At 42.7% G+C, this 24,633-nt stretch overlaps 1 protein-coding gene across 1 annotated transcript in view; it reads right to left on the bottom strand.

Annotated features, from left to right (window-relative positions):
- The window catches only part of LOC115271179 (A disintegrin and metalloproteinase with thrombospondin motifs 6-like), a 69,937-nt gene that overhangs the window by 14,467 nt on the left and 30,837 nt on the right, over positions 1-24,633 (bottom strand). Inside the window, exons 5-7 of the mRNA XM_029910914.1 lie at positions 10,010-10,227; positions 9,342-9,425; positions 8,670-8,815 (exon numbers count right to left, since the gene is read on the bottom strand). Of these exons, the coding sequence (XP_029766774.1) occupies positions 8,670-8,815; positions 9,342-9,425; positions 10,010-10,227 (448 nt within the window). The remainder of the gene's footprint in view (positions 1-8,669; positions 8,816-9,341; positions 9,426-10,009; positions 10,228-24,633) is intronic.

The raw sequence follows: 24,633 nt of genomic DNA on the forward strand, positions 1-24,633 counted from the left end.
TATTCTACATGTTTTAAGACTTAAATGTAACCACAGAATGGCTTTATGTTAATTAAAAGGCAAATTTAGTATAGCATTAATAGCCTCAATGCCATAATTGTGATCATTTTGTTTTAAATTAGAAAAAAGACTTGTATACAAGGGCCCCACAAAATCTAGTAGCCCTGGGCCCACAGGAGAATTATTCCAGCCCTAGTCCCTCCCCCAAACCTGGTAAATCCCAAGATATCTATGAGAGGCCAGCACCATCTTCACAGAGGCTCTGGGCTTCCACACCAGCCCTGACTCCCAGCAGTGCCACCTGCTTGGCTCCATTGGAGCTGTGCTACCAGAGGCTTCCACTGACTATAGATGCCCTGGGATTTCCACTAGGTGGGTTCTGTAGAAAAGATAATACAGACTTATGCTGTATTATCTTTTCCAGTGAATCTCCATGGGGCCAGGGTGTGTGGAAAAGACAAAGTATAACCTTTCCAGGTCTCCCAATCCTCCTTCATACTGCCCAGTCTCCACTTCCTCCCCCCAGCTTGGACCCCAGACCAATGGATGACTCTCTGCAGGAGCTGGGGTGGAGGGAATGGAGCCAGTGTGGTGATTCACCCCTCCCTTCTGCATAAGAGGAAAAGATCTGTGTGTGCAGGGTGCCTTCTGTGGCCTGAATAATTCTCTCTAGGATCCAGCAGACTTTGGTCAGTCCCCTTCGCCATTTTCACAGGAGACCAAACCCATCCCTCCCTATTACCCCAAGGGATCTCATTGAAGAGATTTTCTCCTCCAGGCACCCCTTGCACAGGTTTTACACTAGGAGAGCAATCTGGTCCTGTGCATGAATTTTTTTAGAAGTCTTAAACATAAAGCAAATACTTGATCCAAACTTCATAAATGTATCTGCAGTAGCTTTCCTTTTCATTAATGTACTTCCTTAATCCCTCAGATTATCCTAGTTAATAATGAAATTCACAAGAGGAAAAAACAACTTAAGTTTTTTCTGAAGCATATATTACAATAATTACTATAATAGATTGAAGTATTTCAATTCCATGCATTTCCTGATCTCACATATATGGAATAAGTGTAATGGTTTAAAGAGTTTACAGAAAAGAGGCCAAGAAATGGATGCATTAGGCTGTTCAAGCTGACTACCAAACGTAAAACACATTCTGATAAAGAACAGTAAATCCTTTCTGAAATGTAAGTGATCAATGGTTTGCTTTACTACAGTGCAAACTTGAAAATGGATTTCATTTTATACTTGTGACAGATGCTTTCAACTTTCAGCTACATGTTACTTCATAAAAGAAGAAATAGAAGTAGTTCCGGATATTGATCTCATGCCAAATTGCTGGTCTCAGTCATTCAAAATGCCAACTAACTTTTCCTATAGGAAGAGACTATTTTTTATAGTTTGTAAAGCTCAAAATACAAATAAAACTAATAAAGTTATCCAAATGGTTACCTATAATACTTAAAACTCTCTTATATGTCTTAAGTGTCTAAGAACTACTTGTGACTTGGACTACATACCCAAGCAAGGGATTAAGGGGGAGTAAGAACTCCATAGTATACTCCTGCAGGATCCTGGACCTGTGAGGGGCAAGAAACATGTTGAGTTTTGGCTCTCCCCACATCCCTAGCCAATTCCCCAACTAACACATATGAATGGGTGCAGGGATATTATAAATTTACTGCTATAGGTCAGGGGAGGGTGTGAGTAACACGTACTCAAACCCTTTGGCCAAGACATAATATTTTTCCTCTGCCCTTTTTGAGGTTGGCGGCAGAGAAGATGGGGTCTGCCACAGCGCCTTAACCAGTTTTAACACCCAATCATGGACTGGTAGAGCAACCTTAGAAGGGGCTGCTGCAGCCAAAATATCACAAAGACTGTCTGTGGGCTCCTTTAGCTCCTCCACCTCTAGCCCCAAATTCGTGATGACCCATTTGGTGAGCTCGGAAATCATCCAGAGACAGTGGGTGGGAGGGAACCGTGACCAAGTCATCTGGGAATGATGAGGAAGATGCCAACACTGCAGGAGGGGCTGGGTCCTCCTCCAACACCAGGGTCACATTCACTGGGGCCACTGCTGGGGTCTCGGTACCAGGGTTGGAATCCGAGCCTGGGTCCCGTACCAGTCGGGGCTGCACTGGGGCTTACCTCTCAGATGCTGCCGCAGATCGCAGGGGGGAATGAGGACCTGGCATCGGAGGCAATCCCCAGGGGTTCCAATACTGCCAATGCATCAGCCACTGCCCCGGTGGCCAAGCACCTGCGGCAGGTACAGCACTGAAGTCCAGTGCATAAGATGAGCAGTGTCTCCTCAGTGAGAGGATGGATTCCTCTTCTGAGGATTCCTCCCTGAGAGACCACAGTAGAGCCGTTGTCGCTTCCACCTGCTGGCTGTGATGCGGAACCAGGGAGAGATGCCGAGGAGTCGGGGACCAGTGACATGGCTCCAGCGACCGGTGCCGAGAAGCCGGGGACCAGTGTTGCGAACCTGGCGACCAGTGTTGCGAAGCTGGAGAGCGAGCCATGAAGCTGGGGACTGGTGTTGAGTTGGTGACCATTGCAGCAGACCCATGGCGGGTTTCCCTCTGGAAGGAGTTGCCTTCAATTACTCCAACATCAGTGGATAGTCTTGGGGAGTGGGCAGTACTTGGAGAGCCATAAGGTCCTTTGCTGCCTGAAAAGCCTAAGGTGTTGAAGGGGCTCTCAAGAGTAGGGTGCCCCGACCACTCCGAGGAGAAGGTGGTGGGTCCCAGACTGGGCTCGGCGCCCTGGGTGGAGGCTTTGGGGAGGACAAGTGGCCTGGTACAGGTCTCACCTCATCAGTCACTCCCCACTTATCCTTTTTCGGCGCAGGAGAGTGCCCTCTTTCGGCACACTGTTTCTTGGGCAGCTTCCTTGGCACCGGAGATGGTGATTGGTGCCGAGAAATTCCCAGTATTGGGGGAGCCCTCCGTATCAAGGCTGAAGTGCTCAGCGCCAAATTGGAGCAGGACAGCTCCGAGGCAGGTCTAAGTGTGCTTCCATTAACAGGGCCTTCAGACAAATGTCCCTGTCCTTTTGTGTGCGTGGCCTGAAGCCCTTGAAGATCTTGCACCTATCTTTAATGTGAGCTTCCCCGAAGCACTGCAAGCAGCTCACATGCGGGTCGCTCACTGGCATGGGCTTATGGCAGGTGGCGCATGGTCTAAAACCCGGGGACCGGGGCATACCCCATCCCTAGGATGACATCCCGTGATAGAGACTGCTATTCAGTCTAACTAATTAACTAACAGCTAAACTCCTAACTATACACAAGAACAAATGAGTGCAAAAAATCACTGGGAGAACTTGCAAGCGCAAGAGAGAAAGCTGTTTCAGCAATTCATCACGGACAGTAAGAAGGAACTGAGAGAGCACAGGGCTGGCAGAGCCCCTTATACTGCGCATGAGCATGGGGCTCCAGGGAGCACTAAGGCCAGCCCTATGGAAAATCTCCTGGGGGAAAAATCTCTGGCAACTGTGCACATGGGCACGCCCATACCTAACATGGAATTGACATGAGCAAGCACTCTAAGAAGAGCCCCCTGAGCAAAGGGGAAGCAGAGAAAGAGTAAGTTTGAACACCATCTCTTGGTTCCTAAAAGCCAAATCCAGCCCTAAAGATATTAAAAATAAAAGGCCTGTAGTCAGCTCTACACAGGTATGCATGAAAATTAAAGAAGCTTTTTGCCTCTCTTTTGTGCATCTATGCAGAGGTCAAGAAAAATTAGAGTCCTTTAGTTCAGGAGCACAAAGACTAAGAGCCTAACACTGATGCCATAACCCTTTCCTCTCCCTTGAAAAGGCCAGCAAAGATGGCCCCACATTGGGGGAACATATCTTGCACTCTTTTAAAGGACCTCACTGCTATGCTCTCAGAGGGAGTTTTGTGGCATCATGCCTCGAGGAACTCCGATTGGGCCACTGCACCTCTGCATTAACCCCTACCATAGGCTATGCCCCTGGATACAATACTTTCTACTGTGCATTCTAAAATGTTACATAGTGTTGCTGTGTCCTGGAAAACAGCTGCCAAGTGACTCACTGAAGTAGGTCTGTCATTCAGTGGGTGAAGTGATTCTTTTGCATATACAATAAAACATGAACATATTTCTATGCATTTTCATTATTTGAAAGGATGTGAAAAATCCAGAGAAACAAATGTATAGCAATGCTATTGCCTTTCCTGTGGATACTGGCAGTGCTGGGGATGCATGTTGCAGAGCATATTGGTTAGTGACAAAAGGAGAAACACAGCATATTGCCTAGAAATATACTTCCTAAATAATAAGGACAGTAGTAGCTGGCAACAGTACAGAAGCGTCTAGTTAAGAAAAGTGCTCAGGGCCTCCTCAATGTCTCCAGCCCAAAAAAGTATGTGTAACCACTTGAAAATGCACAAAATATACCACATATGGCATTTTCTAGTTTTCCTGCAGTTTGTCTAAAATATAGATTATTAAAATACTTGGATTACTCAGTATAAAACACTATGGGCCTGATTCTTTACTCATATATGTAGTGTTTACTCTCACACAAGGGGTCCACTTAACTCAGTAGGTTTATTGTGTGTATAGAGTTGAAGGATTAAGCTATATATAAAATCATTATTTATAGGGATTTCAATCACTTTAATATTACAAACTTTCCAAATTTCTAGGCATGATAAGGTACTAATTGCAGGAGCCACATCTGTGTCAATGTCATTGCAGCACTTTATTGAAGAAGAAACAATATAGTTTGTGAATGGGAAAAGAGAAACTGTCTCTAACTCAATAATAAGAACAAACTCTTCTTAAATCCTTTATGGCTGTAACAAGTTATTCTCTTATTTAAATCACTTTGTTTTTTGCAAACCACATTATATTTGTATTTAATTCTAAAAGACAAAAAAAAGTCCAAAGATGGAATACTATCAGTGGGATGTGAAATTTCATGCTCTTATTCTTTTAAACAAACACTATCCCTTTAAGTGAATGAAGTTCCAAATGTTTCTCTGTTTAAAACATTTAAATTCTAGGGGCCAAATTCTGCCCTTTGGAGATACACACGCGCATCTCAGTTTCGCCCTAGAACTCTCTTCTCCATAGGTTGCTGGATATGTGTTTTACTTGGTCTGCTGCCATACCAGGGAATAAAATTAATGGCTCTGGATCTTCCCTCCCAGCAGGAGGAGATTCAGTCCCTGAACATTTTATTCAATCAGTCATATATGTTATTTGAAAAAACAGCTTTTCAGTACCTGGGTATAACAAGCTAATAGTCTCAGGCTATGAGTCTATACCTTACAGAAATTAATGAGCTTGATTAAAGATCCTTTTGTTTTGTTGAGAGAGAAAGAGAGAGAATATAACTTTTATTTTGTTTATTCCCCTCACACTGTGAGCGGTGATGCAAGCAGACCATGCAAGGGAGCAAGAGGACACTTCATGCCCCCATACTTTTCTGCACAGGTGACTAGGTCAAGCAACACTCTTGCACCTAATTTATGCTGCTATAGAATTAATCATGGGGGGGGGGGCACAAAGGGGGGCTAAAAAGTTGCCAGGAGGGTAAAGGTATGGATGGTTTCAAAAGATCTCTTTTTTTTTTTTCCCCCCCTTTTTTTTTGGCTTTCAGGCTCAACAGAGGAAGAGATTTTTTGAAACAGGGGAGGAAGTAGGGCCAAAAGCCCAACTCAGGCTGAAAGTATTAACTCCATCTGCCATAGCAAAAATAATTTGTAGTATAGTATATTGGGTATTTTAGCTTCTAAAGTTTCATATTTGGAAGAGAAACTATGTAGAACATGGTTCTTAGAGCCTCAGATGTGAGATAGCAGCTGGGTCACAGGCAGACAAGAGGCTACCAGGAAGAGGATGCTGTATGTCTACAAAGATATGGGATCCAACTCATAGGAGGGAAAGAAACTGGATGGGTCTCTATGCTTTTTTGTTTTGCACAGAGATTCACAAAGCCTAGGCCCAGTTCCACAGAGTTGACCCTACCAAGATGGAGATCATCTTGCTAAAATAGGATGATACCATTTGTGACACCAACAATGTTGTATTCAAGTCTAATGACTGTATTTTGTCCTCAAAAGGCACACACTGCTCCTGTGCACATTCAGAGATAAAATATGGACCTATACAAGTTTCCATACTATTTTTAATGTTCTTTTGCCAATAAAAAGAAAATTGCTAAGGCTCCATTGGGGTTTGCTAAAGTCAGAGTCACTTTATGGGAAGGAGGAGATTGATTATCCAAACAATACTATAGTATTAATCAATAGTAGACTTTATATAGAAAACTATCAGCTCAGTATCCTAACATTATTAATATTTCTTTTTAAAGAATTCACTGCAACAATTACAGGATAAAATATTAGGATTTGGTATAGTGTCATACTAAAAATGACTAAGTGAACCATCCAATAAGGGACTGTGATAGAGAAAACAGCCTTCATTTGTCTAACATTTTAGTTCAACCACAGACTTATCCTGTGCACAAAACCAACACAAACAAAATAACTTCAGAGTTTTCAAGTAAAGAGATAAAAGCAAGGAAATGTTGAATAATGGGCACAATTCCTTTATCAAATATTCCCATTGTGTTTAAGTGAAATATGTTATGTAGGTTCAACCACTATTCTGAGACTCTGCAATAAGTGTACAGTATTAGCTACCTGCACTTAGCTACCATGACATTTATTTGAAAGAAAATAAACTGCTGAGCTATTTCAAAAAGAAAAAAAAAATCTTCAAACACGGCTTCACGCCTTGTGTCCTCAGGGTCTCCACATCAGTGTTGAGGGGGTACAGTTTTTGCTGCCAGGAAATACTCTTGCTGATCAGCATTCCTTTCTGGCTATAGCATAAACACTGGCATCGCTGATAGAAGCATGCCACGTCCCCAATCCTGCCTACAGTAAGCAGACCATGCAAATCTCTTTTATCAATCTTTTTTTAATTGCTGTGAGAAAGGAAAAGGGAGGAGAGAATGCCTTACAGTCTCCTTTTCTATACCAGCTTGGTGCCATGCTCCAGGAGGGGGGCTGATGTAACTGGGGACTTAAGACTAATGTTTCAGCCTTAGCACTGTTTACTAAAATAAATCAGCATAAGTCAGGGATTTCTGGGTGAGGAAGGTCAAGTCCTTAATATTATTTACTGTAGACTTTGTGTGAGAATTTCATTTTTATAGTTTTATTAGATAGTTATAATCATTGAATGAAAAAAGCACTCCCTCATGAAAGTATATAAAAACATTGACTTTGAGACTATTTGTTTATACAACAGCTAGAGACATACATATGTGTATATAAATGGGACTACTCACATGTATAAAATTAAGCCTGCATATTACGCATGTCTTTGCAGAATCAGTGCCTTAAAATGGAACATTATTAGGTTCTAAATTTGTACTTTATTTAAGGATGTTTTCAAAGTGATTTTTACCCATTAGACCAAAGCAGTTCTTTCAAGGATATTGGAATGTATTGTATCAATCTAGCTACTACATGTGCTCATTAATTGCATATATTAAAAGTAATTTATGAAATATTGATGAAAAACACATTTTGCACTCAAAATGGTTACATACAAGAATCCAGTGCCTCTAGCATATTCTTTCATTGCTGTGCTACTGTAATTCAAAAACAGATGAAAGAATTTTTTCAAAAATATCATAGCTTTTATGCTCAAATTCCAACCAGGAGTGAATTTTGTCTTATAAATCTTGAGGGCATTATTCTACACTGATTCCATACCTAAAACCTCCATTAAAGTTTGACATGTTGAGTGAGTATAGAATATGCCCCTTGAAAAGGATATTTATAATAGAAACATTAACGATCCTTAGCTATATAGATCAATACTAGCATCACTGTTTGACTATTTAGAAAAAAAGAAAACTGTCCCTAAGGAACAGGTGCACGCGAAATGCTATTTTAAGACAATCTATTTGTAGGGTACAATATTTGTTTACCTGTAACTACACAGAGAAAACCGAGTATTTAACAGGATTGAAAGATTATAGATTTAGCAGTGTTGAACCGGCTCATAGAAATGGTAATATGTACAGCAAGACACCTTTACACATAAGTAGTCTTGGTATGAACACTAAAAATTTCACTTTTTTCTTAAATTAGGTTAGATAGCACAGCCACAAATACACAGCCAGATTCTCAGCTGGTGTAAATCTTCATAGCTCCATTGAAGTCAGTGAAGTGACACTGATTTACACCAAGGATTTGGCAATAATGTTTTACACTGAAAACATTATACAGTAGTAACAAAACAATTTTTTTCTCCTGCTTGTTGATCTTTTTCCCAGAATTTTTAGAATTTTTGTTCAACTATATATATCAAGCAAATTCATCAGATCTACTCCAAGATTTTTTATGGGAGCAGTTATGAGAAGCACAGTTATTGAAGTTATTTAAATTGTAAATACTGTAAGTTCTTAGACATTTTCTTTCCAATTTTTTAAAATCTATGTTTTAATGGTCTGATATATTCTCAAAGACAAGCAACATATTATCTTTTTACCCTCACAAGATTACCTACCCCTTAAATTACTTTAAATATAGGTTTTATACATAAGTAAATACAAGAAAACCATAGAAAGAAGATAAAATAAATACAAGACCTGCAATAAACCATACCTAGTAATAAGAACCGCATTATCGTGGTGGGCAATCCCATTTTCTGGAATGGTGTTTCCATCGCTTTGGTGGGAGATAATGGATTTCTGCCACTTACAGAAGCTATCGAGGGACTTGTCTGCATGGTGGTTTATCTCCAAGTTTGGCTGCAATACAACATGCATACCAGAAATGTTCCAAACAAATTACTACGGTCAGTTGTTAAGCCTTTTGAAGACTAAAATGGGACTATAATTAGAAGCAGTGGTTTCTAGGAATAATCTCTTCTTGCCAATTTTTATCTCTAAAATCTGACCCAGAGTTCAGTTAGTGTATTACTGAACAGGCATTCTTTCACTTCCAGCTTTAATAATGATTATGTCAATATAAAAATTTTAGATTATAAAAATATAGACATAGAAATAAAATTGTAATTGTAAGTCTCTACCACTGAAATCTCCAAAAGTAAGTTGAAGATATCTGTTACATTGGGTAAATATTAAAACAATAAATGAGGCATATTCCTTGAAACTATTTCAATCTTCCTTAAAAATAGCAAACGATTACAGATGAGGTTTTATACTCAAATATAGCCTTTCTAAACAATAATTAGGTGGATTCTATAATGGTACAGAGTGAAGTATGCTGTAGTTTATTGGTCTGAAGTTTAATGTAATTGCAGCTCAGTCTTACCTGATCTTCAGTGAGAACAATTAAACGAGTCACTATAATATTCACAACGTTTCCTAGACTGGAATCACGATAAAGTTTGGCAACCTGACCTCCAGAAAAGAAGAAAAGACACAAAGTCAGACAAGAAACACCATTCATTTGACATATGCTTAAAAATTAGTCTGTTGTCTCTTAGTAAATATAATTTCATAATTTGAACACTTCTTACAAGCATCTAAAGAACTATTTCTAAGTAAGCCTTAATCTATTCAGTAAGATGAATCAATATTCCCTACACTATTTTCACTGCAAACACTTTATAGAATAAACTTGTTTCACAACTGAATAACTCATGACAAGAGATGTTCAGAGTGCTAGCTAAAGAAAAGAACCAACCAAAAGTGTAATCACTATAACTCTTAATTAGAGGGTCAATTTATTTAAAATGAAACCCAAAGGCATTGAAACATGATTTAACAGTGATCATAATATTCTCTCTGATGGAGAAAAGACAATAGTATTGCACATCTTATTTATCTCCTAATACTAACATTTTACTATATATCACTTTTTGCAGGCTGATACATATTTTAAAGCATTGTTTATTTCAAATCAGAAAACCATATTGCATAATTGCCCATCCTATAAAAAGTGTTAATTATGTTAATATATAGAGGGGTCAAACTTACAATATTCATTACACTCAAAATGTAATGTTCAATGTCTTTGCGACCATGGTATCCCACCATCATTTTGTCTGCTACTACCAGCGTCTCCACAAAGCGTTCAATGCTTACTGATCTCTTCTGTCGACGATGACTACTTAGAGTGTTATTAATTGGAAGTGAAGCTGGAAAAGCAGATGTATCATTCATCCACCAAGGTTTACTACTTCTTGTGAGGTCTTCTAGGAATCGAAATAATTAACCACTTCAGATGGGTCACTAGTTAAACATGTTCAAATACAGCTGTTTTATGTTGATATTATTATCTTAAAGCTTCTAAAATAACAAGAGTTTCTTGAGGGCAAAAAGAAATTAAATCTTTTCTATAAATATATAGTATATTTTACACTTTCATTAGCAAATATTTTTGCAGATTGAAAAGGAGCTAGATTTAATACAGAGAAATATTTTTTTAAATAAATATAAAGCAAGTTCTCTTGCTTTCATACATTGTTTCATACAGCTGCTGCTAACAATATCAGCTTGTTCTCTTAAAAGGCCTGATCCTGCAAAACTCTTATTTATATTCCCAGATACAAATTACATTATAACATGGAATTAAGGATTAATACATTTCAGTATTTAAATGGTAAAAACACTACAGGGATCTTGTAATTATCCCAAAAATAAGCACTACAAGCCTAGGAAATTCAGAGTTAAGGTTTAAAGTTTAAAGAAATCCAAACATATCAAGGCATGGTAGTACACAGTTAAGGCATTCAAAAAACCTTAATTTTGCCCTGTAATGGCATCATGCAATACCTGTACAATTAAGCTTAGTGCGTAATAGTGTCTGTTCTGACAGATTAAACTGAAGTTTTAAAATATATTAAATAGTTTTCATTCAGGAGGAAGTTAATAACGGTCTGACTACACATCTTAATGGGCCTATTTTTTAATTAATTTTAACAATAAAATAAACTAAGGGCTAGATCCACAAAGGGATTCAGGTGACTAACTGGCATGCTAGGTGCCTCAGTCCAAAATTTAGATCCTCAAAACACCAGCTCAGCTGCCACATAACCCTGCAAACACCCAAGTTTCCGCTAGTAAAGTCCTCAAGGTACCTAAATTTCTGCTGCCGGGCATATGCATAGCCACCTAAGTCCTAATGCCTAAGCACCTAGCTCATGCCTAAACCCCAGTGGGACCTTCAAGATAGGCATTGCCCCACCTAACTCACCTGTGGAGCCCAATCAGGTAAGTATGGTCAGTGGGAGGAGGCAACAGCAGTACCCCTACCAATGTTAGCCCAGTGGTTACAGCACTCATCCAAAATACAAGAGAATCATGTTCAAATCCCTTTTCTGGCTACAATGGCACAGGAATTTGAACTCCAGTCTACTTCTCCCATCTGAATGCCCTAGTTACTGGCCTATGTGGTACTCTGGGGTGGGTTTTTCTCAGTTTCTCCCACTGAAGCTATTCCATTCTGTATAAATAATCAAATAGTCATTGAAACGGGGACTTGCACTTGGATCTCCCAAATTCCAGGTGGGCACCCAAACTCCTGGGCTATCGAGTCATTTTCGCTCTCTTTCTCTGAATGAATATTTAAGTATGTCATCCTCAACTACGGAACAGCGACTGGCACGTCACATCCACAATGAACAGCCCTTATTTTAAAAAGTAGCCCTGTGGGTTTGGGCTCAATTTAATAAAGTAAGCATATGCTTAACTTTAAGCATGTGCTTGAGTCTATTCTTCAGCAATGCACTTAAGCACAGGCTTAATTTAAGCACATGCTTATGTCCCATTTACGTCAATGAAATTTACATATATATTTAAACTTAAGCCTGTGCTTAAGTTCTCTGCTGTGTATGGATGGACTTAAGCATGCAGTTAAAGCTATATCTGAGCTTAAGAGCTTTGCTGAATTGAGGGCTTAAAAGGATAGCTCATGGGAGTAATAAACATGGGTCTATTTCTGCATGTATCTACTGAAATTAGTTAATTTGTGATGGTGCCTATAGTGTCAATGGGAGTCAGTAGTTGCTTCAACTATACACCTCATTTTCAATGGTTAATGACAGCTATGAAGAAAATGTGTACAAGGTCAAAACAAGGACTCATTGTAGTATATTTCTCATTTATTAAATGTTTACAGTTCATAGAATATATAGCTTTATCAGAGCCATTTCTTTAAAAGACCCATATCAAATTGTAGAGACACTGAAAAATGAAAATAAACTTGGTTACTTCAAACCATTGGGTTTATTGATATCATTGTGACATCCCTCAAGCAAGGTTATAGTCATTTGTTAAAAAATCAGCTTCGGGTATTAAAGACTGCTGAAGTTTCTATAACCAAAAAAAGCATTTTCCTGTATTTCAATCACTGTTCAAGGAAATTAAAGTTTGTTTTAATTGATCAAAGATTTTAGTCTTACTGAAGCAGTGATTTAGGAATGTCTGGAATCTTGTCTGATACATTTTGTAATAAGATGGGGAAAAAACCTTTGTTTGGCCGTTTTCAAGTTGCATAAGTTCATCAGTTTGAGGATTTTTCGTGCTTCTATAATATAAAAATTATTTTATAAACATGAAATGTAGACTAGGAATTTTTTTCTCTTTCATAATAAAAGATATAAATAATTTGAAAATAATTTAGTGTGCACTTATAGAAACCTTTTAAAGAGTAAATAACAAAAAACATTTTGCACGTAAAGGTATGGCTTTCATACCAAGGTAACAAAGTACTTATATATATATATATATATATTGTGACAGAGCTTCCTCTCTCCCTCGGTGGGTCCCGCGCTTCCATTTAGCAGTGGGCTGGGGTATTCTTCTTTTCCCTCAGAATTTTCCCCACGCCCCTGGGTTTACTGTCCACACCCTGCCAGAGCAGGATTCCTCCCAGCCTCCCTGATGGGTAGGGTTGCCAACTGTCTAATGGCACTGTGATGGTGCACTCCACATGTTTTATAAAAATATGCTTATGAATGTGAATATAATGTAACTGGAATATGCTTTATGCAAAAGGTCTCTTGTAAGGTATCATTACAAAGGTTATAACCTACTGAATATATTCCTCCTATTTGAATGTATGTATCATTCTTGTATCTGAAGCTAGAATATGAAATATAACTCTAAGGTCCTATTGTAATTATGCAAAGTGTGGGCCATTAATGGTAGCTTAGAATCTTGATGGCTCCCATTCACTAGGACAATTGGTTGTGAATGGGTTTATTTACCTGAAAGCCTTCCTGTGTACATGTGGGCCAGCCCATGGGTAATGAAAAATGAGGTCTCAGAGAACATGTGACCATGTCACATGATACTGGAATCCATCTTAAATTTGGTACTTTTCCATTTAGAAGGGAGAGTGGGGATCCAGAGAGACCAAAGATTCCTGCCTTGTGCCAAAGCTATGAAAGGGGGTGGAACAGAACAAAGGGGGCTGCCAGTCATGAGAACACCCCTGCTTTCCACCTAAGATGTCTGCTGGAACTAACAAGGGCTCTGGGAGGGAGTTTGGGTGCAGAAGGGGGAATCAGGGCTCTGGGAGGAAGTTTGGGTGCGGGGTGCAGGCTCCGGGCTGGGATTTGGGGGGCAGGAAGGGTTGAAGGGGGCAGCGCTTACCTCGGGTGGCTCCTGAAAGCAACCAGTACATCCCTCTAGCAGCAGTTCCTAGGCAGGGGGGCCAGGGAGCTCCGTGCGCTGCCCCTGCCCATGGGCACCAACCCTGCAGCTCCCAATGGCTGCTGTTCCTGGCCAATGGGAGCTGTGGAGCCAGCACTCAGGGCACGGGCAGTGCACGGAGTCCCCATGGCCACCCCTATGTCTAGGAGCCGGAGGGACATGCTGGCCGCTTCCCCGGAGCCACAGGGAGCTGGAAGCCTGCCTGCCCAGCAACAACCGGACTTTTAATGCCCCAGTCAGCACTGCTGGCCAGAGCTGCCAGGGTCCCTTTTTGGCCAGATTTAGGCCAGGTGTTCCAGTCAAAAACCAGACACCTGACAACCCTACTTGACACATGTACACTTCCCTCACAACCACTGACTCATTACAAACAAGAGAACTGCATCATGCCAATTAGCTGGAGAAGAAGATCAATGATTGGCTAAGTAAATCTTGATGGCACAAAAGCACTAATGAAGAGTGATATGAATTATTGACCTGGCCCTGTCTATTAATCTATAATAATTAATTCCAGCCTAATGTAACCTATGCATAAAACTAATGACTTTTGACTCTATGTAAAGTTCGAAGAATCTGTATTATTCTGTTATTAATATAATTTGGGACACAAAAAGGTCTGGCAAGTACTAAATTTCTAAAAGAACAAATTTAAAATTAATTTTAACTCAAATTAACAAATGTTATTGTAAATTCTTAGCATTTCAGTGCACAAAGAGTATATGCTGTCAGTTTGGGAAGAATATTCTGAATTCTTCATACATAATGTAGATGTTGAATACCTGACTAAGTGCAAAACTTGACTAAACCTAATCAGTGGATTCATGATCTCCACAACATCTCCATAATAAAGGGCCAAATCTTGTTCACATTGAAATTGATGCAAGTTTTACTGTTGATTTCAGTGATAGCAGGAGCAGGCCCAAAAATCACAAAAGTTCCATTTACTGAATGATATATTAGATTAATTCTTATAGAACAGGGGTCGGCAACCTTTTGGAAGTGGTGTGCCGAGTCTTCATTTATTCACTCTAATTTAAGGTTTCGCGTGCCAGTAATACATTTTAACGTTTTAAGAAGGTCTCTTTCTATAAGTCTATAATATATAACTAAACTATTGTTGTATGTAAAGTAAATAAGGTTTTTAAAATGTTTAAGAAGCTTCATTTAAAATTACATTAAAATGCAGAGCCCCCCGGACCAGTGGCCAGGACCCGGGCAGTGTGAGTGCCACTGAAAATCAGCTCACGTACCGCCTTCGGCATGCATGCCGTAGATTGCCTCCCCTGTTATAGAATGATGCAGCAGAGTATAAGCATTCATTAGCAAGTGTTGCTATTCAACTGAATAACACATGAGAAAGCATAAAGATTCTTTAAAAAAAAAATAATGTTCCATAGATACCACTTTTTCCCTAACTGTGACAAATACTTTAATAATGCTAATATCGTTTTAAATGTGCAAGATAAGGACATATGAATGTGAGTTCCCCCCTCCCCTTCATTTTAGGCTAGACTATGTATATACAATCTGTTCTGGGTATGGGGAAGCACATAGTTGTGCCATCCCAGGATTATATACGTGTCAATTTTCAAGTTTCAAACTTCAATTGTTTTTACAATCAGTGGATTCAATTCAAAAGTTTTGTTTTGTTTTTGCAATGAGAAAAGTGTACTCTTTTTTACTCTCTTATACAACTCTAAAATTGCTGAAGGAATTTTGCTAAATTCTCAAAAAACCCACAATAATTCACCTTCAAGCAAAAATCTAATATAAAACATTTCAGCTAAGCTAAAGCAGTGTGTATATTTAAAAATTATGAGTATGCAAAAATAGCAGGTTACAATGAAATCTGTTTTGCAACCTTAACAATACAGCATGCACTACTAGGCATCTGCTAAAAAACCATTTCAAAAATCATTTCAACAAACTATGCAGCCAAGTGAAAATACCATGAAAGTAAATTTGCAATATGATCTTTGTTGCAAAGCTAATAATGGAAGACTTCAGCGTGCTGTCTATAGAACTCTTACATTAAGCGTGATTATAAACTGAGCCAAATTCTGCTCTGGCATAATGCAGTTTTGCCTGTTTACCAATGCTTAATGTGGTCCTGCATTTGGACAATGTTAGTTATATATATGAAAAAGCAATAAAAATGGATAGAAAAATTGAGATAGCTCTAAGGTCTTGATGCTGCTAGATGTTCAGCACTCCTGCAAAAAGTTGAGTGCCCTCAACTCCTGGTGAAGTCAATGGAGCTGAGAGTTCCCAGAATTTCCCAGGATGAAGCCCTTAATGATTTTAGCTATGTATTCAGGGGTATACAGGGGGGCCTGATCCAACTCTAAGTCAGTGGGTGCTTTGCCACGGTCTTCAATTGAGTAGGACAAGGCCCATAATGAGGAGTGAGGAACTGAATCAGTTTGGTGGGGACAGGATGTTTAAGAGATGAAATAGTATTATTCTTAACTCCTTTTTCCTGAAAAATAAAATAAATCTCATTTATGCTGCTCAAATTTTTGATATCATGACCTTTATACTGAAATAACGGAGTTATTCTGGATTTGCACTAGTGTAATTTAGAGCAGAAAAGTGGTCCTATTGTATACTGACTTTGTTCATGAAACACTATTCTCACAACCAAACTCAGTTAATGTTGTGAGTGTATACACACTTTAAAATGAAATGTTTATTGAACATTATAGTTAAAAAAACCAAAACTCTAAATATTCATTAGAAACATGAATGAGACTTTTCTTTCTTAACTCTGCCCTAAATCCTTGTCTACAACACATCTAGGGGCCAGAGACAGAAATCTTTATATTTTCCTCAAATGTTATTTTTCAATATAAGTCACAAACCCCTGATGATCCACCACCCATACTGCATGTGATCCACCACTTACTCACTGAACAAGACCAAACGGTTACTTACCTTACAATAACTGCTCTTCTTTGAGAGGTGCTCTGCGCATACACATTCCACTGTAAATGTGCGTGCGCTCAGTGCACTCGAGTCAGAGACTTTTGCCAACATTACCACTAGGTGGTGCACGTGCCTCGTGCTCTCAGGCGAGGGCATAAAAAGTATGTGTCCACTGCCCATCTCTCCATTCTTTTGCACCACAGTAAGTAATGTCCGAAGTAGCGGGGAAGGTGGGAGGGCAGCAGAATGTGTATGTGAACAACACATTTTGACAAACTTACTGTCAGGGTAAGTAATGTTTTTTTCTCCTGCAAGTGATTGTGCACATATACATTCCACTGTAGATGATTCATCAGCACTTCCCTTAAAGGTGGAGGGACTTTGGATCATCTGAACAGAGACTGTAACATTGACTTGGCATCATCACAAGAGGCTTGAGCGATGGCATAATGAGTTGGAAAAGTATGCACAGATGACTATGTCGCTGCCTTGCATATATCAGTTATTGAAACATTACTCGGGATAGCTGATGTGAAGAGCATAAGAACGGCCATATTGGATCAGACCAGTGTTTCATCTAAACCAGTATCCTTTCTTCTGACAGTGGCCAATGCCAGATGCTTCAGAGGGAATGAACAGAACAGGGCAATTATCTAGTGATCCACTGTCATCCAGCATCTGGAAGTCACAAGTTTAGGGATAACCTGAGCATGGATTGAGCCATTATATCTAATGGAGGAAAGACTTTAGCAACATCAGAACAGATTTTATTAGTCAGAGTTCCAATGTGAAATTCATTGAGATGACACTGACTGATCTTTCATCCTTTCAGCATAGTTTATAAACAGCCTGGAAGAAGCCCAGAAGGATCTAGAGTGGTCCAAGTAAAATGCCAGGGCTCTACAAAGATCCAAGGTATGGAGTGCTTCCTCAGCCTTAAACAAATAGGGTTTTAGGGAAAACACCACACAATTAATTGTTTGATTTAGAGGAAAGACTGACACTACCTTAGGCATATACTTAGGATGTGGCTGTGACGGGTTGGATCACAGAACCCCCTTGGGAGCTGCCACCTGATGTGCCAAGACTACTTCTGCCCCTGCTTTCCCTGCCAGCTCGGGACCCCAGCACCCTGTCTTGCTGAGCCAGACACTGCTCCAACAAAGATCCAGGGTCTGAATTACTTGCCCCAAAGCTGCAAGTTCACAGAAGTGTTCCTGTCTTTAACACTCAGATGCCCAACTTCCAATGGGGTCTAAACCCAAATAAATCCGTTTTACCCTGTATAAAGCTTACACAGGGTAAACTCATAAATTGTTCACCCTCTATAACACTGATAGAGAGCTATGCACAGCTGTTTGCCTCCCCCCAGGTATTAATACATACTCTGCATCAATTAATAAGTAAAAAGTGATTTTATTAAATACAGAAAGTAAGATTTATACACCTATCTCATAGAACTGGAAGGGACCCCAAAAGGTCATTGAGTCCAGCCCCCTGCCTTCACTAGCAGGACCAAGTACTGATTTTGCCCCAGATCCCTAAGTGGTCCCCTCAAAGATTGAACTCACAACCCTGGGTTTAGCAGGCCAATGCTCAAACCACTGAGCTATCCCCACCAGTGGTTTAAGTGGTTTCAAGTCCTAACAGACAGAACAAAGTAAGTCACCAAGCAAAATAGAATAAAACGTGCAAATCTATGTCTAATCAAACTGAATACAGATAATCTCACCCTCAGAGATGCTTCAGCAAGTTTTTTCCTCAGACTGGACACCTTCCAGGCCTGGGCACAATTCTTTCCCCTGGTACAGCTATTGTTCCAGCTCAGGTGGTAGCTAAGGCCTGGTCTACACTAGGCTTTTATGTCGAATTTAGCGCCGTTATATCGAATTAACCCTGCACCCGTCCACACCAGGAAGCCATTTAGTTCGACATAGAGCTCTCTTTAAATCAATTTCTGTAATCCTCCCCAACGAGTGGAGTAGCGCTAAATTCGAAATGGCCATATCAAATTAGGCTAGGTGTGGATGGAAATCGACGCTAATAGCTCCGGGAGCTATCCCACAGTGCACCACTCTGTTGACGCTCTGGACAGCAGTCCGAGCTCGGATGCTCTGACCAGCCACACCCCGGGAAAATTTGAATTCCTTTTCCTGTCTGGGCAGTTTGAAGCGCAGTTTCTGTTTGGACACCGTGGCGAGCTCAGCAGCAGTGGCAGCAGTGGCAACGATGCAGAGCTCTCCAGCAGAGATGGCCGTGCAATCCAATAGAAAGAGGGCCCCAGCATGGACGGATCGGGAAGTCTTGGATCTCATCGCTGTGTGGGGAGATGAGTCCGTGCTTGCCGAGCTGCACTCCAAAAGACGGAATGCAAAGACCTATGAGAAGATCTCTAAAGCCATGGCAGAGAGAGGCTACAGCCGGGATGCAACGCAGTGCCGCGTGAAAATCAAGGAGCTGAGACAAGGCTACCAGAAGACCAAAGAGGCAAACGGACGCTCTGGATCCCAGCCCCACACATCCCGTTTCTACGAGGCACTGCATTCCATCCTAGGTGCGGCCGCCACCACTACCCCACCCCTGACCGTGGACTCTGAGGATGGGATATTGTCCGCGGCCGGTTCCTCCGACATGTTAGCGGACGGGGAAGATGAAGAAGGAGATGAGGAGGACGAGGCAGTCGACAGCGCTGGCACCGCTGATTTCCCCGACAGCCAGGAGCTCTTCATCACCCTGACAGAGATCCCCTACCAACCGTCCCCCGCCGTTACCCCAGACACAGATTCAGGGGAAGGATCAAGCAGTAAGTGTTTTAAATATCTAAACATTTATTTACAACATAACTGGCATATTTAAAATATTAACAGTAGCTAAAGTGCTTTCAAACATGTAAACATTTATTTACAACAAAACAGGAAGATTTAAAATATTAACAGTGGGTAAAGTGCTTCAAAACATGTAAACAGGAAAGTCAAACAAAAGGGGAATCTGTGCAAAGTGTATCATGATTAGTCTGTCTTTGGGCGCCTCAATATGTAGTCCGAACCATTTTCAAAAAATTTCACAATGTCCGCTTCATGATTATAGTGCCCAAAACCCTGCAGTCACTTGTCCCTCCAAGGGCACCTAAGCCAAGAACTGGTCAATGTAAGCGGGGATAGAGGCGAGATCCTCCGGGGAGAACTCCTCATACGCCTCCTGCAGGTGTTTTTCCAGCCTCATGAGCAGGTTCCTGGGCAGGGAGAGCTTATTAGGCCCCCCGTGGTAGGACACGTTTCCCTGCCACAACGCCAGCAGGTACTCCGGGATCATGGCCTTGCATAGCATTGCAGCAAATGGACCCGGTTTCTGCAGGCTGTCCCGGAGCATCTTCTCCTTCTGGCTCTCCGAGACCTTCAGGAGGGTGATGTCTGGCATGACTCCCTGCTGTGAATTAGGTAGGGGAAAGTTAGTATTGGGACAGCTTGCCCGTCCCTTTACAGAACTGCAACCGCCGGTTTACAGCCACGCGGTTTACAGCCGCGAGGGGGTGGGACAGGGCCAGAGTTCATGCTTGCAGGATTGCTGCCAGCAGAGACTCGCATTGCTTTCTATGTGAAAGGAGGCCAGTGCCACTCTTAAAGTTTTAAGCGGCCACAAGTCTACGGCTTACCATGTTTGCCAGCTAGACAAAGTCCGGTGTCCAGCCCTGCTCCTCAGCTCGCCACAGCAAGACCGCAGGCACTGTAGAAGAGGGCCGAAAATTCGACCTTGTCCTCAGTGCGCGTGTGATAGGTGCTCTGCATGGTCTTGTTCACAGAGAAAGACTATGTTCTCTGTTCACAGATACATTGCTCTGTCTCAGGAATTCACTCCCTTTTTCCAATTCCCACAGCCACATCTGCCCAGAGGCTAGCGCACATTAGGAGGAGGAAGAAGAGGACACGGGAAGACATGTTTGCTGAACTAATGGCATGCTCCTGAGCACAGGCAGCCCAGCAGACACAGTGGAGGGAGAACTTGTCCCAAATGCACCGGGCAAACATTGAACGGGAGGAGAGGTGGCGACAGGAGGACAGGCAAGCTACTCAAACGCTGCTTGGACTAATGAGGGAGCAAACGGACACGCTCCGCCGCCTTGTGGATGTTCTGCAGGACCGGAGGCAGGAGGAGAGAGCCCCGCTGCAGTCTCTCTGTAACTGCCCTGCCCCGCCACCAAGTCCCATACCCCCCTCACCCAAAGTCCAAACACGGAGGGGTGGAAGGGGCCGTGAAAAATTTCACTCCACCCCTGCGGACTGCTCTACCACTAGAAGGCTCTCATTCCCCAAAATTTGAAAAGTCCTTTCCTACCCGCCTCACACAAGACCCCGTCCAAGTTTCACGCCCCCGTTCCATGTGCGGTTGTTAATAAAGAATACGTTTCTGTTCATTTCTGTTTCCATCCTCTTCTTTTGGAGGGGAGTCTGTCTGAAGGGGGGGGAAGGGGCTTGGTCATTGGAGAGGACAGTCACCTTTAGCAGGGGGCAGGTGCAGCAGCAGGGCACATATACAGTGCAGTGACTAGTTATCCTGGTCAGTCTGGGAGGTGGTTTTCATGTTCTGTGTGGTGGGGGCGGTGGTGTTGCTCTGTGACTTGGTGGCGGGGGAGGGCAGTTACAGATCTTATGCAGCGGTCCTTACCCTGCATCACAGAGCCGCGCAGCAGGGGATCTGTAACCCTCCTCCCCCTGCAAGACAGTCACATAGCCGAGACATACACGCAGTCCCGGCCAGGAGGGCTGGCAGGCTCCGTTGAAACAACCAGTCCACCACCGCGGAGCCTGTCATTCCTGGAGTTTAGAAGCATCATTTGCATCACAACCGTAAACCCGCCCCCCGCCACAGTCTGCGTCCCAGGTTTAAAACATTCCCGCGAAAACAGTAATAAAGACAACGGTGTCCATTAACAAAACAGAACAGATTTTATTTTTTGGGAAGGGGGTGAAGGGGGTATGTAATTGGAGAGGATAGTCGACGGCAACTGGGTAAAGAAACGGGGGCAAGTTCTGCTTCTGTGTCCACAAACTTTAAAGTCACTGGGTACCCTGCTCAGCCTTGAAACTGGCTTTCAAAGCCTCCCGGATGCACAGCGCGTCCCGCTGGGCTCTTCTAATCGCCCGGCTGTCTGGCTGGGCGTAATCAGCAGCCAGGCTATTTGCCTCAACCTCCCACCCCGCCATAAAGGTCTCCCCCTTGCTCTCACAGAGATTGTGGAGCACACAGCAAACTGCAATAACGATGGGGATATTGGTTTCGCTGAGATCACAGCGAGTCAGTAAGCTTCTCCATCTCCCCTTGAGACGGCCAAAAGCACACTCCACCACCATTCTGCACTTGCTCAGCCGGTAGTTGAACAGTTCTTTTTCTGTGTCCAGGGCGCCAGTATAGGGCTTCATGAGCCAGGGCATTAGCGGGTAGGCTGGGTCCCCGAGGATCACTGTAGGCATCTCCACATCCCCAACAGTTATCTTGTGGTCCGGGAAGTAAATACCTTCCTGCAGCCGTCTAAACAGACCAGAGTTCCTGAACACGCGAGCGTCATGAACCTTGCCCGGCCATCCGACGTAGATGTTTGTAAACCGTCCCCGATGGTCCACCAGTGCTTGCAGCACCATTGAAAAGTATCCCTTTCTATTGATGTACTGGCTGGCCTGGTGGCCCGGTCCCAGGATAGGGATGTGAGTCCCATCTATAGCCCCACCGCAGTTTGGGAATCCCATCGCAGCGAAGCCATCTATGATGGCCTGCGCGTTTCCCAGGGTCACTACCTTTGACAGCAGTACCTTGACGATTGCCTTGGCTACTTGCATGACAACAACCCCTACGGTAGATTTGCCCACGCCAAAGTGGTTCGCGACTGACCGGTAGCTGTCCGGCGTTGCAAGCTTCCAGAGGGCTATGGCCACTCGCTTCTGGACAGTCAGGGCTGCTCGCATGCGGGTGTCCTTGCGCTTCAGGGCAGGGGACAGCAAGTCACAAAGTTCCAGGAAAGTCCCCTTCGGCATGCGAAAGTTTCGCAGCCACTGGGATTCATCCCAGACCTGAAGCACTATGCGGTCCCACCAGTCCGTGCTTGTTTCCCGGGCCCAGAATCGCCGTTCAACAAAATCCACATGCCCCATTGCCACCGTGATGTCCTGGGCGCTGGGGCTCGTGGTTTCTGACAGCTCTGTGCTACTCTCCGACTTCAGGCCCTCACGGCGGTGCCGTAGCCTCCTCGCCTGATTTCTCTGCATCTGCCTCAGGGAAAGGTGTATGATAAGCTGCGAGGTGTTGAGAACGGCCACAACTGCAGTGATGGTCGCAGCGGGATCCATGATCGCAGTGCTGTGGCGTCCGCGCTGTCACTGATCAAAAAGTGCGCGAACTGATTTCCCGCCGGCGCTTTCAGGGAGGGAGGGAGGCAGGGCGGTAGTGACTGACGGATGACGACAGTTACCCAAAAGCACCCTCGCCACATTTTTTTACCCAGAAGGCATTGGGGGCTCGACCCAGAATTCCAATGGGCAGCGAGGACTGCGGGAACTGTGGGATAGCTGCCCACAGTGCACCGCTTCCAATGTCGACGCTTTCCCTGGTAGTGTGGACTGACAAAGTCGAATTACTGTCCTTAGTGTGGACACACACGTTCGACTTTCTAATATCGATTGCACATATTCGATTTAACTAAAATCGAACTACTCTCGTAGTGTAGACATACCCTAAGAGATTCTTCATGATGGCTCCTCCCCTTTTGTTCTGTTCCACCCCTTTATATATCTTTTGCATAAGGCGGGAATCCTTTGTCCCTCCCTGGGTTCCCACCCCCTCCTGCTCAATGGAAAGACACCAGGTTAAAGATGGATTCCAGTTCAGTTGACATGATCACATGTCACTGCAAGACTTCATTGCCCACTTGCCAGCACACACACATACAGGAAGGTAAAACACAGCCATCTGTAGACAATTGTCCTGGTTAACGGGAGCCATCAAGATTCCAAACCACCATTAATGGCCCACACTTTGCATAATTACAATAGGCCCTCAGAGTTATATTTCATATTTCTAGTTTCAGATACAAGAGTGGTACATTTATACAAATAGGATGATCACACTCAGTAGATTATAAGCTTTGTAATGATACCTTACAAGAGACCTTTTTGCATGAAGCATATTCCAGTTACATTATATTCACTCATTAGCATATTTTTATAAAACCATATAGACTGCAACGTCACAGTGGCATAGGGGATACTTTGTCCTTATGAAAGACCATGAAAGAAGGATCAGCCAAGAGTTCTGAAACCCTCCTTGCAGAAGTTATTGCCACCAAACATGCAATCTTCATGGATGATACAGGTAATGAAGATGTAGCCATAAGCTCAAAGGGTGGTCATATCAGTTTGGAGAGAACTAGATTTAAATCTAATGCAAGCACAGGAGCAGACAAAGGAGGGTAAACATCAATGAGACCCTTCAAAAAAAAAAAAAAAAAAAAAAAAAAAAAAAAACCAAGAGGATGAGAGAAACTGGAAAATCTGTCTAGTGGTGGATGTAATGCAGAAATAGAGGCTAAATGAACTCCAACAGAAGGATTTGAAAGACCTAACAGTTTCAGGTGCAGAAGATAGTCCAGCACATGTGAAATCCCTGTGTGAAGGAACGATAAACTGTGAGACTGCACACAAATGGAAAACTTCTTCCACTTTCTGCATATATGGCTCTAGTAGACTCATTTCTGCTGCCCACTGTAGGATGACCAGACGTCCCAATATTATCGGGAGAGTCCCGATTTTACGGGACTTGTCCCACATCCCGACCTTACATTGGTCGGGAAGCCCTTTTGTCCCGATATCGGGGACCGTCCGGACCGCAGCTGCGGCGCCACCATTCACCGCTTCCTGGGGCAGCTCCCAGGGCCCGCCTGCCGGCAGGAGTGCCACATGCTGCAGGGGCAGGGCTTGTAGGCACCAGGAGTGGGCAGAGAGCCCTCCGCGCCCCCTCCCCCACCCAACCCG

The sequence above is a fragment of the Terrapene carolina genome, unplaced genomic scaffold, assembly GCF_002925995.2.
Source record: "Terrapene carolina triunguis isolate 2854851 unplaced genomic scaffold, T_m_triunguis-2.0 Scaffold69, whole genome shotgun sequence".
Taxonomy (NCBI): Eukaryota; Metazoa; Chordata; order Testudines; family Emydidae; genus Terrapene; species Terrapene triunguis.